This window comes from Chaetodon auriga, chromosome 10, assembly GCF_051107435.1.
Source record: "Chaetodon auriga isolate fChaAug3 chromosome 10, fChaAug3.hap1, whole genome shotgun sequence".
NCBI classification, from domain to species: Eukaryota; Metazoa; Chordata; class Actinopteri; order Chaetodontiformes; family Chaetodontidae; genus Chaetodon; species Chaetodon auriga.
The window spans coordinates 297,332-310,931 of NC_135083.1; the positions used below are offsets into that span (position 1 = coordinate 297,332).

Genomic DNA, 13,600 nt, shown 5'->3' on the forward strand with positions numbered 1-13,600 from the left:
TATTGATATATACATCAATTAATCAATCAGTCTGAATTAAGGAACTTCATAAACTCTATCTGTGAGTACTGGAATTACAAACTCTGTCAATCCATCTCAGCTGCACAGCGACAGTGTGTTGAAATGTGAAGTGCTGAATGTATGAAACAGATATTCAAGGCAAACGAGACAAACCCAAAAGAACGGAAAGACAGGCCAACACCAACAGGTGACAGGTGAGAAGAGCGTGAGACAGAGATGAAGACAAGTCTCATCATGACTGTCTTGTTGTTGCACCAGCTGAGTCTTGCACAGTGTTAAAATGCTTTTTAACAAACATGCGCATATATATATTCAAATACTGTGTGAGTATCATTTCCCATGATTCCTATTGCCTGTTTTTCATGATTTAATTTTTATCGTGTATCTTTAATGTAAATGATTATTCCATATATATCTAAACACGTTTTCTGCAACAGTTGTTTGTGATAATTGATATTTCAAAAGCATTTCTTGTATGTCGTTACTTTTCTATGCATTTTTAGTTGATATCTTCTTTATTTTTCTTCTTTCATTATATTTAGGTCGATTAATACAGTTGATTTGACTGTTTTCCTGCTGTATGCATGAGTCTATATTTACTTTGTGGTTTTACTAATTATTAGATTAATGCTCAGTAAATATTTCCTGTGTGAAAAACGGATTTTTCTCTTATTGTTTTTACAGATTTGAGAGCGTTTCCTGAACGTCTCAATCTGACCGAAGAAGAGTTCACATCTCGCGGGACTACGCCGCCCCTGCGCTGCGTTGACCTCATCGCCGTTCAGATCTCGCGGTGTTTGTTCACTGACGGTGTTTGGAAATGGAGTCGAGGGGGCGGGGTGCAGCAGGAGGGAGCAGAGATGTTTGGAGGCTTTTTTTTAATATAAAATTATTTATTTAAATAAAAATGGCCGCCGTGGAGAGCGGAGAGGAGAGACTGTAAGTGGGGTTTTTACATTTTATCCTCCCTTAAAGCGCCGCCGCTGTCGCCGCCTCCGACCGCCGCCGACTATTTTCTGTCGTGTGTTTTATTGAAGTAAAAGTGCGTTGATTTTTACCCCGGCCTGTCTCGGCGGAGCGGGGTTAGCGGGAATACGTCACCAACTTACTGCTAAGTCTGTACTTTAGCTGCTGCTGTAGCTGGAGCGAAGGGACGGACGTCAGCTTTAGCGTAGCCCGCTCTCCGTGCGCCGCCGGGCCCCTCTGACTTCCACACAACTCCCCGGGAGGTCAGGCCGGGGATCGGCGGCGGAGTGTCCGTCACAAACATCACAACGCCGGTCCCCGGTGGTGTGTCCACCCGCCTCCGTCAGACAGGCAGTTAGCTAACAGGCTGCTAGCTCGTTAGCAAACACAGAGAGTGTTTTCATCTGAGGAGTGTTTAGACTGCTGCTCAGTAACCCGGGCCAACCCCCCTATTCACACATGCACATACATCCCGTTCAATGGCCCGCACCCCCCCACCCCACCCGTCAGCAAGCCTTAACTGATTGCTGCCCTCATTAGCAGGCAGCTGCCCCAGTGCCGCTGAGCAAAACAGCTCTGTGTGTGTGTGTGTGTGTGTTTGTTTGTTTGTTTGTTCAGGCTTAAGTCGAACCTGTGAGTCTGTGTGTGTGCATCACAGTCTCGTGTGTGTGTGTGTGTGTGGGGGGGGGGGGGGGGGGGGGCAGGAACAGGCAGCTTACTTCCTGTTCCTGCTGCTTCACCTCCACCTGCAGCTTCATCACCGTCACACAAGCGGGGGTTCCCAGCCTGAGGGTCGAGACACTGGCGGGGTCACATGATGACTCTGAGGAGTCACATGATGATGGACTGGACAGATTCATGTGTTTGCTTCCTGTTTGGCTTCTCTGGAGGGATTCTGGGTAAACTGGTGACCATCAGGAGGAACATGGAGCCAGTAACTAACAAGTGTTTTCCATATTGATCCATGCCCCGAGCGTGCTGTTGATTGGCTGTTGCCTGGCTGTTGATTGGCTGATGACTGACTGACTGTGTCCGTAGTGATGGCCGCTGCGGTGACTCATATCGTTCGGTGTGACCAGCTGTCACGCACATTCACGCAGACGTAGTTTCATGAAGTTTTTAGCTTCGCCGCCCATCGGAGCTCCTGAGACCGTGTCTGCAGATAAGTTCAGGTTTCTGAGTCCTCGACTGATCTGGACTGGGATCGTCAGAGGACCGGCAGCTGGTTTTCGTCTCAGAAATGATTGGTTGGTTGCAGGAAGTGGCTCAGTTGTGTGTTGTTGGGGAGTAAAGATGGCAGCGATTCGGCCTTGGCGTCGACTCGTTTGTTTGACGTCACTTCCTGCTGCTCTTAAGGACATTTTGACGAGTCCTGAATGGCTCCTGGTTCAGGTTCACCTGCTCTGTCTGGACCAAACGAGACAAAGAGAAAAACAAGAATTAATTTTGTGTCTTTGATCAGCGAAGAATCAGAAACAAGCAAACAACAAGATGGAAAGAAACCTTCGGGTGAAAGACGAACAACGCTGACCCAGTTTGACTGCAGCTGTCCATGTGGACCACACACACACACACACACACGCACACACGCATGCATACATACATACATACATACAGTGTGTGTGTGTGTGCGTAGAATCTGTTTTGTGTCACATTTAGATTGAAAACTTGAAATCAATCATGAAAATCGAATCGATCTCACAAATGAAGAAACTGGTTGAAATGTTTCAGAAGTCAGAAAGTCAGAAAACTTTATCGATTTGACTTATTGACTTTATCTCACAAAGATTCAGAACTTTGAAAACAAAGCAAGTTTTTTTAAAGCTGTTTGTGTTTTTCAGGTATTTTTAGAAATGGATCTTTTTCACCTGGTTCACTTTCAGGTGTCTGGACTGCCTGAAACCACTGATTGTTTTCATGACAGTTTCAGTTAATCCATCGGTCACGTTTATTGTTTTGTTTGATAATCGATAATCGTTACAGATAAATTACTAATAAAGCTGTAAAACTTTGAGCTGAGAAGCATTCACATAACAGGACGCCTTCAGAAACAACAGAGACAGGAAATAAAAGACAAAAAGAAGCTGATTATTGATTGGATTGAGATGTTTGTGAGTTGAGCAGGAAGGACGGAGCAGAGCTGATCAGCTGTTTCTGCTGTTGTAAACATCACTTCCTGTTTACAACCACCTGGATGAGACCTGCTGCTGGTTTCAGAGCGCTGAAACATTCAGACTTACTGACGACTGAAGCGTGATGTTTCAGCAGAATCAGCTGTTTGTCACCTTCAGAGACCTGAGGCTGAAACCTGCAGTTCAGAGGACGTCCATCACCGCGGGCCGCCGCTCGCTCCGTCATCTGTCAACAAGTTACTGTGACGGCTCAGAGACTGATTTTAGAACTTCCTGTTGGTGCGTTCAGGGACCCTGTCATTGGCTGTAACTCAGACTTCCTGCGTTGCTCATTCAGAGCATCTGCTTCAAACAAGCTAAGTCATTCACAGTGTGGTTCTGAAAGTCCTCACAGGAAGAGGGTTGACGTGGTCCCGGCCAAGACCACTTCCCGAGGAGACCGGCTGAAGTCTGTCAGGCGGCCGTGCAGCCATCGCTCTGTACAATGTGCTCATTTCTGATGGACTTCACAGCAGAGTTCAACTAAGATGAACTTTGACCCCACATGCACTGACCACTACAATGCAGGTCCAGTGGGATTCTGGTGACGAAGCGTCATCCAGCCCCTGTGGTCCAGGTCTGGCTGGGGAACCTGTGTTTCACGCCTCCCTCCTGCTCCTTCCTCCTTGCCTCATGTGTGTCCGGTGTGTTTCTTGACTGTCTCGATCCAAATAGAGGGAAAAAAAGCTGCACAGCGTTGAGAGGACGAAGCTCACGTTGACATGAAGACATGACATGAAGACACGTCTCCTGGCTGCGTCCCACTGCAACAACTCACATCTCTGTGTGTCTTTGTAGTTACACAAAAAGTGACATGAATGTGTGATGGATGAAAAAGACAAGTTCAAACCCCACCCACTTTCTCACCAGTACACACCTGACCAATCACTGCTGGAGGGGGCGTCGCTGGATTTGGAGAGTGTTAAAAAATGATGTATTCAACCAAACATTCCATCAGCTGCTCGTTGCAGTTGTGATTGGCTGCGCGTTACGACCACAAACTTCTAAACAATGTGAGCGTTTTGACAGAGAAACATGTCCCACCTGTCTGAATCAGTGCCACGCCCCCATGTCCCGTAGGAGTGTGTGTGTGTGTGTGTGTGTGTGTGTGTGTGTGTGTGTGTCAGAATCATTGATGATAGAGCGCCACATTTTCACACGCGTTTATGAGCTTAATGAACGAATGATTGAATGATCTTTATTTACACTGAGCTTTTTACAGCAGACACACACACACACACACACACACACACACACACACACAGGATGTCAAAGAAACAGGCAGTACTTCAGCATGATGTCATTTCACAACCTAAAATACAACAACAACACTTCTGGACTTTTTGTCTTTGACCAGCTGATGTCTGACGTGGTTCTCTGCATCAGACAGGTGGTTTATATCCTTTGTTATTCTGTCGTTTGGAGGTTTTTGGAGTGAATGTTCAATCTCATTCACTATATGAGAAAACCTGCTCCGGCGGAAAGCCCTGCACCCCCCTGAACCCGAGTGACCGACAAAATGGAGCACAGCTGTGATGTCATCACTGATGTAATGCTAATAGGCATGATGTCATCTCTTTTCCACAGGGAGGAGGGTCAAGAGGGTGAGGAGGGACCTGTCGACCCCCGACCCCCCGCCAGGGAGAGAGACAGGTCCCACAGTAAGACCAAGAAGATCCGCCGGGAGCGTCGCCAGGCTGACCGGGGGGCAGAGACAGCAACGACCACGCCCCCAACAGCCGCACTGCAGCCTCAGACGGGGGCGGAGCAACACACAGAGGTAAAGACAGGTGTCGTTAACAGAACATGTGCAGTGATCATCACCTACCAAATGATATGATGTAATCCGTTTATAATGTGAACATGTTTAGGATGAGAAGTTGGTTTCATGTCACTTCCTTCTGGCAGGTGTCGGAGCCGGTGGCAGGCCCCTCAGAGGAACCAGGGTCAGAGTCAGCAGCTGGCAGCGAGTCTGCAGGTTCTCCCAGGCAGCGGCGTTCCATCATTCGGGACCGTGGTCCCCTGTATGATGACCCATCACTGCCTGAGGGCTGGACCCGCAAACTCAAACAGAGGAAGTCTGGTCGCTCAGCAGGGAAGTTTGATGTCTACCTGATCAAGTAAGCCACCCCCATTGCTGATGCTGTGTCAGTTTTCTGTAAGGAGGTGGAGTGATAGAGCACTGGATGAGCCATGACTGTTGTTTTTATCTTACTGTTCAGCTCAGAGGGAAAGGCATTTCGTTCCAAGGTCGAACTTATTGCCTACTTCCAGAAGGTCGGCGACACAACCACCGACCCAAATGATTTTGATTTCACTGTCACTGGACGTGGGAGCCCCTCCCGCCGCGAGAGGCGTCCGCCTAAGAAACCGAAGGTGGTGAAACCATCAGGGCGAGGTCGTGGACGGCCCAAAGGTATACAGTCACTACACTAAAAGTTTGGTTGAAGAGTTTGTGTAACTTGTTGTCTTCATGGTTACTGTTTGTTGTGTTCATTTAGGCAGTGGGAAGATGCGGCAGGCTACAGAGGGCGTGGCCATGAAGCGTGTGGTGGAGAAAACTCCGGGCAAACTGCTGGTCAAGATGCCCTTTGGCAAGACAGAGTCCTCCACTGGCACCACCTCCATTGCCTCAAAGGTATGATCAGTCTATCATTCAGCCATGCAGAAAGTTTTGAGAGATGTTGTCTAAGGATTACAGTAATAACCAGCAGCCCAAATGCATTTTCCAAAGCAAGTTCATCCAGTTCCACCCAGGATTGCTGGGAAAACTATGTTTTCATGCAACTGATGACAGTCTTACAGCTACGTAGATGCAGAAAGGGTCATCAATGCTTTAGGACTTTTTGCAATGCAACTTGTTATTGCTGAGGTTTAAAATAATGCAGTAACAATGCTGACGCTGATGCTGCTTGATGATGTGATAATTCCCTGCAGGTGGCGTCTCCTGCCCTGGTGCCCAAGTCCCGTCCTGGCAGAAAGAGGAAATCAGAACAGGAACTTTCGGCCCCACCACAGACCGCTCCCAAGAAACGGGGCAGGAAACCAACGTTGGCCTCAGCAGCATCGTCAGCTGCCACAGCATCCACCTCCACGGCATCGGCCTCTGGTAGCTCAGCTGCTGGGAGCTACGCTGCAGCTGCCATTTTAGCTGCAGAGGCCAAACGGAGAGCAGCCAAGGAGTCTTCCATCAAACCTGTTGTCCAGGAAACAGCCCTGCCAATCAAAAAACGCAAAACGAGAGAGACAGTGGAAGAGAGGGAAAGTGTTCAGACTCCAGTGGCCACAACAACTGAAACTGAGAGAAGGGTCACTGCAGAGGTGGAGGAAGGTAAGGGCGAGGGAGCTCCCACCTCAGAGCCTCAGCCCGCCCCCTCTGAGCAGAGCCAGTCACAATCACAGAAGCAGCCCACTGCTTCAGATGAAAGCCAATCACATGGACATAAGACACATAAAGGGAGGAAGCACAAGGAGAAAACAGGAATAGCAGCAGGAGATGGAGGAGGCAGAGGGGAGGACGTAGATGAAGATGTAGGTGATAAGGGAGGAGAAGGAGGAGGAAGGAGTAGCAGCAGCAGCAGTAGCATTAGCCCATCAAAAAGCCACAAAAGGAAGGACCGGCCGCCTCACAAACACCACCATCATCATCATCATCACCATCATCATCATCGCCACCAACATTCCTCTTCCTCCACAGTGGATCAGCCTCTTCCTCCTCCTCCTCCACCACCCTCTGGACATCCAGTGCCCTCCAGGTCTGAAGTCGAGCCCCAGACTGTGACTCAGCTCACCACCCAACACTCCCCGCACACCGAGCAAGCTCCCCCCAAACCACAGTCCAAGTCTGCGACTCAGTCCCTGCCTGAACCTCGCCATCCTCCCCCTCAGCCACGCCACCAGCTCCAGCCCCGTTCCCAGCAGCATTCCCAGACCCAGTCTCCCAGCAAACCACAAGCCCAGCCTCGATACCCAGCACCCCAGCCCTCTCCTGCAAAGCATGACCTGCCCCTGCCACGGCCACAGCAACCCCCATCCCAAACCCACAGTCAGCCCCAGCCCCCCCAAAAAAAGACTCAGTCACAGCCTGTCCACTCCCCAGCCCAGCACCGAACCCAGCTTCAGGCCCAGCATACTCCACCTCAGTCACACCCTCCTCAGTTCCCATCCATCCTGCACATTCATCCGCCCCAAACAAGGCATCCACATCAAACTCAGTCCCCCACGGCACTCCAACCTCAAACCCAGCCCAGGCATCCGTCTCAACCCCAAACCCAGCTCAAACAACAATTTCAGCCCCAGACCCGGCAGTCACTGCAGCCTCAACTCCAACCCCAGACCAGGACCCCAGCCCAAATTCAGACTCAATCTCAGTCCAGAATCCCAGCCCAATCTCAGCCTCAACTGCAGCTTAGAACCCCTGCTCAGATGCAGCCTCAAACCCAGTCCAGATCCCCTTCCCAAATTCAACCTCAGCCTCAGTCCAGGACCCCAGGCCAAACTCAGCCTCCACCACAGCCCAGGACCACAGTCCAAACTCAGCCTCAGCCCCAGCCCCAGTCCAGGACCCCAGCCCAGCCTCAACCTCACCTGCAACCCAGACATCAAGTGCAGCCCCAACAGCAGACGAGGCACCCGTCGCAACAACACCAGACTCAATACAGACCACAACCCAGACAATCTGTCTCCCAGCCTCGGCCACCCCAGTCCCAGTCCCAAGCACAACTACACTTTCAGCGGATTCAAACACAGCCATGCCCCCAACCCCAGCCCCACCCTCAGCTTACCAGGCCCCATGTGCAGCACCTTTCATCCCACCGACCATCTGCCAGCCTATCCAGAACCAACCTGGTTCCTGCTCAGCAGAACCAGAGCGAACAGCCCCAAGATCTGAGTACCACACGGCCTGGCCGAGGGAGCCTGCTGCCAAGCCGAGAGGTCAGCGTGGAAGGAGTCAGGGCGGAAGGAAGAGGGGAGCCAGTCACGGCATCAGAAAGCAGAGAGGTTTTAGGAGGCGAAAGAGGGTCAAACAGCACTTCGAGGCCTCCCAGTTCCATGACTCCTGGATCTCCAGGGGTAGCCGGGTCCGGGGTAGGTCTTGTCCCTGGGGCAGATGGAAGGGCTCGGCTCCGAGCGGAGCCAGAGGCAGCAGGTGAGGGGAGGGAGCTCAGAGACATCGTTCCCCAGTCTGCCGTCCCCTGTCCCAGCCGAGAAGAAACTGTAGAGTCACGGACGGTCGTCAGCGAAAGAGTCAGCTGATTGGTCTGGCTGATGAACAGGCTGACCGATCGGTAGACTGACGGACTGAGTCAGCACCAGGTGGAAGAGAAGTGTGACTGGGCTGTTCATTGGACAGTGCTTTCAGATAGAAGGATAGCGTCACACAGAGCTGGTAGGACTGCTGCAGCTTCTACTCCATCTGATTCTGTCTGGAGACTCTGTAAAGTTCTGGATTTGAGAACAAACCGGGCGCTGAGGGACAGCTGGAGAGGAGGGCGGATGGTGTCTTTTTCTAGGAAAAACAAACAAAAAGGAAAAACCGATAAACAAGTGTGTGTGTATATAATCAAAAGGCAGCTGTTGTGTCCCGCTAGTCTCCGTGGGGAGGGGGGGAGTAGTTTGGAACTAAAAACCAACGCTTAACAACACATTACTCTGAACGAAATGTTGCTTCCGGAATATAACCTCTGTTTTTGTTTTTGTTTTTTTTATTATTTCGTATTTTGATAGTTTATTGTTTTGTCTCTGTTATACAGCTTTAAACTCTGATATTATCGACTGACGGTCCCTTACTCATCGTTGTGCTGCTGACTGACAGTCTATTATTTAAAGTCCTGCTCTTTACTGATGGTCTCTCACTAAAACTCCTCATATTGACCGGCAGTCCCTGACTGAAACTAGTCCTTGACTGAAAGCCTCAGAGGTGATTTGAGGCAGTGGTTTGCACCTTTAACTGGTTTCTTAAAAATCTTATAATCCCCCCCCCCCCCCCCCAATTTTCCATTAAGCCCACAAAGAGGGGGGTCGGTAATGTTTCCTATTCACCTCCATACTGCCCCCTGCAGGTAATGAACCTGATGTACAAGCGCGACTCTACACAAATCCCGCGTCATTTGAAATATTTGAACAACTTGAGGAGTTTTTGATTCCTCTTATCAGACACTAAAACAGCCTCAAAAATAGTCAGTTGTTTGATAAGGAAACCCTGAGCGCTCGTCATTCTTTTTCCAAGCATCTGAAGGGCAGAGAGTTGTTCTTCCAGGTTAGAGACTCTTCCATACTGGTCTTCATAGAATCTGTTTGTTTTGGTAGTCTTTTTGTTTCCAAAGGAAGCGCTTTTAATATCAAACCAAACCCACTTTTACAGTAGCTTTATTTTAGTTTTTAGTCTTAATGAAAGAGTGGGAATTGGAGTCATTTTTATTGTGTCTTCGTGTTGAATGTCTGGAACAGTTTGCACTCCTCCAGTTTGTACAATCAACCGCCTGCATGTCGCTCGGACACCCTGCAGGCCTTCAACCGGAGCAGCACATACGCAGAGGTCGACCTTGTCAGGGTTTACTGTCGACAGTGTTGTGAGGGCAGACGATCCGCAGAAGTAAAACCCTGAACGAGATCTGATTCAGCTTCATGTGGACTCAGATGTGCTGGAGACACAAACTATTCAGTGAGCAGAAAACCAGCTTTGAATCTGTAAGTCCAGATTTGAGAGCGTGAAGGAGACCTTCTTCTGACTCTCAGTGTGAAATACACTTTCAGCAGTCAGTGAACATGAAGATATGGAGCAGGTGTCACTTGCCAAGAACCCAGGTATTATTGTGTCATGAAAAAACTTCTCGTTACATTTACGTGACATGAAGTTGTCATGAAACGTGGCTTCCCTTCATGAATTTCATTTCGGCAAGCTTTAAGTACCTTCAGTGTGGTTAGATTAAGTCAGTTCAGGCAGTTTGGATCCCGTTTACGACCTCCAGCTCAGTTTGACCTGAATGTAAAGCGTCACCTGTTTGGCCGCGGCCTCTAAAAATGTCAATGTGCCTTGTCAACATTTTCATTGGTCTCAATTATCATTCGAACTTTTTAACAAAAGTGTAACAGTCAGATGTGGACGTGTCTGGTTGACACATGGATGTATAATAAGAATGCGATATCAGAATCAAAGATGGCGGCCATTCACGTCAATGAAATTGCTCAGCACATAAAAGTTTGTTGCTTCCAGGTTTGCTTCCACATTGAGCCGCCCGCTGCACATGCTCTTCAGTGTAGACTTAATGTTTAGATGTCATGTAAATAACAACAGGTTTTCTCGGCTCTGGGACAGTTTTACAAACGTAAAACCTTAAAAATTCATAGTCAAAACTCATTCATTTGGGGCGAACAAATTACATGATGTCAAGCTGATACAAAGACCTGCGTACTCACTGATACATGATCCAGCATTTCAGATACGGGTGTCTGAAATGGGAATAACCCTACATGACACACCCCTGAGATCTTTTCCTAAACTGAACCAAGTAGTTTTGGTGTGTGAACTTCATTTTGAGGGTGTATCATGTAGTACACATGTCCTGTAGCTACTCAGACTAGATCCGACCTCCATTCATTCTCCGACTAGCATCTAGCAGCTGTTGATTTTGCTCAACAACATACCAGCATGCAAAGTGCCGCTGGCTACAGGAGCCGTTTAGCTCAAACCTGCAGAGACGCCTTGTAGTCTGGTCTCATCACATTCTGATGGATAACGTTCCCAGCACAAAAAAAGGCCCCAGAGTTCATTTGGTACGACACCCAGACTACTTCCCTTAAAGGGTCTCAGTGGTTGTTTTGGTATGACTGAATCGTACCAAGAGGGGAAACCAACCAGACCAATTCAACCAGAAAAAACAACAGGTTTTTGAACACCCAGAGAACCTTTACACAGAACATCTGAAGAAAACTTGACTTCAGACTGAGCGAGTTTGCAGAAACTAAAATGCTGCACACCTGACCTGCTCCAGTCCAGGTTCAGATCTAAGTCAGCTATAAAAAAGACTCTACACTTTAAATCTGACACAGCAGACCACTTTGGATTCTGGTTTATGTTTGGTCTGTTTCGCACTGCTGGTACTGCAGCTAATAGAACAGCAATTAGAAAACTGATGAGTCTGTTGGTGTTAATCACAGATAATATTCAGTCTCTAAACGTCACTTTGATTTGTCCAGAAACTGAAGTGATGTCTTCATGTCATTCATTAGGGGACGGGTCAGACCTGAATCCAGTTCCTGAGTCTTTAAATGTGCTGCATCAGTTTAAGGTTTCAGCCTCCAGAATGTTCCCTTAGACATAAACTGGAGACTCTGAGAGCCAATGAGAGCTCAAAGAAACAGCTGATGGATTTACCTGACACCGTTCCTCTGTCAGCTTATTGTTTCTGCTCTTCATCGCTCTCCATAACATCCTGCTCCTCTGACTGAAGGAGGTGGCACCTGATTGGTCCATTTAGTGTGAAGAAGAGTCATATGATGAAGAAAACCTGGTTAACAAAGACAGTTGATGACCATCATCATCATCATCATCATGTCTGACTGGAGGCTCAGGCTGAAGTCTGACTGAGTCCAATCTGCTTCAGAAAAAACACAAAATTCACATTTCATGTAATTTAAGAATCGTTTTTCAAATGAAGCCATTAAATGTATGAAACACTAAAATATTCAATTGCTGGTTTCACAATAAAACAGCTGAGATCAGGAAATGAGGAAGAAGTAATTATAACCAGCCTCAATGCACCCAAAACTGACCCAGAATCAGAAAAAGAAAATGAAACTGCATCCTGTAGATCACTGTCATCTCCAGCTTCAGCGCAGCGCTCAGGTGAAGCTCTGTGATTGGCTGTTTGTCAGTGAAGTGCACCATGGGAGTTGGCAGGCTTCCTGTAGCTTTGGCAGATGTTTTCTAACACAATTGTTCATCTTTTGTCATGCTGATTCAGCAGGTTCTTGTTGGTCCAGACGGTCTGAGACCTGGACCTGAATGGGTGTGAGCTCTCAGATCTGGACGTACAGACGCTGTCTGAATGTTAAAGCTCTCAGTAGATCTGACAGGATCAACTCTGCACCTCAGTGTTCACACGGCTCTTTGGGGAAGGCTCCAGCACTTTAGCAACGACGTTGGAAAATTGAGCTTTTCGCCCCTCAACCAGAACAAAATCAAACAACTGAATGTCTTCGTCCCGGATCAAATAAATGTGCCTCGTTCTTTGAAGTCTTCATCCACTCGCGCGATGCTCCGGTCTCTTTGTTGCATCAGCGTGACCTCATACAGGTGGTGTTGTTTGTATCCACCTGCGGTTGAAGCGGCGTGACCTCTGCGTACGTGGCGCTCCGCCTGCCGCCCGGTCTGCTCAGAGCAGCGAAGCTGTCGGCCTGCTGCCCCTCTGAACGGACTCACTCCACAGGACTCGACCCGGCACAAACTACAGTAACCAGCCACCATATTGCATGTTCCAGAGTTTAGTGCCTATAATATTGTGCGTCTTGCCAGAAGCCACCATGTCAGCCAAGCCATGTTGTGTTTCTAGACTTAGTAGTGATGTGTGTGGTGACTTCATAGTTGCTAATATTGAGGATGAATATTCTGCTTTTACTCTGGTTGGAATTCAGTGGAAACTCCAATACACTGTCGCTGTAGACAAAACTAGTTTTTACCTGTTTTCTTATTTTTCTTTCTAACTAAAAGCGTTTGTTGTCCCCTGATCTGTGGTCGTCTGACTGATTGTAGCTCTCACACACAAACGCTTCCACAATCAGAGGATGAAGAGCAGACGCCGGACGAAGCCTCAGACAATTCACATCGACCGCAGAGGAAAAGGTTCCGCCATCAGGTGTTCCAGGGATCAGGTAGAAACCAGGGCTGGATCAGCAGACCCTGAGGGGCCTCGGCAGGCCCTGAGGGGCCCCGGCAGCCCGACGGTTCACTGTAGGACAGTTCGGTTATTTGGTTCATTCAGGGAATGATTAGAAACCTCTGAGGAATGAGTGAAACGCACATTTTAAGCTCTGCTTCTTGCTAATAATAAACTGTATCTTATTCATAGTTAGATTGTTTATTCTGTGTAATAAATTATTGCCAAATAAACAACTTTCAATGTTCTGATCTGAAATAATATCTGGAAGTAGCTGCAGTGAGTGACTCCAGATAAGCTGATCAGACCTGGACCGGAGCAAACATCTGGCCTCAGACTGAGCTCCTCATCCCTCACATGCTGCTCGGGCGCTTCCTCGTCACGTTCCGCTGTGTTCATGTGACGCTCGTTACTAATAAAGTTGTGTTCGATCACAGTTCCACAAACAGCCAGATGAAGCTGACGGGAGCTGCAGACAGCAGGTAGGTGGGGAGGTGGAGGTCTCCACCTGACTGAGGATCACTTCAACGTTTGGTGAACTCTTCACTTCCTGTGTGAGAGGCA

At 48.4% G+C, this 13,600-nt stretch overlaps 1 protein-coding gene across 2 annotated transcripts; it reads left to right on the forward strand.

Moving 5' to 3' along the window:
* The first annotated feature begins 846 nt into the window (after nucleotides 1–846).
* mecp2 (methyl CpG binding protein 2) lies at nucleotides 847–8,672 on the forward strand. 2 transcript variants are annotated; one of them, XM_076741023.1, is made up of 6 exons: nucleotides 847–960; nucleotides 4,746–4,938; nucleotides 5,067–5,278; nucleotides 5,381–5,574; nucleotides 5,660–5,796; nucleotides 6,096–8,672. In XM_076741023.1, exons 1-6 carry the CDS (start codon nucleotides 929–931, stop codon nucleotides 8,412–8,414), a joined length of 3,087 nt encoding a protein of 1,028 aa, XP_076597138.1. In that variant the 5' UTR covers nucleotides 847–928; the 3' UTR covers nucleotides 8,415–8,672. The 2 variants fall into 2 exon arrangements, with proteins under 2 accessions (XP_076597138.1, XP_076597137.1); XM_076741022.1 differs by lacking the exon at nucleotides 847–960 and having other exon boundaries at nucleotides 4,603–4,938; nucleotides 6,096–8,666.
* Nucleotides 8,673–13,600: the final 4,928 nt, after the last annotated feature.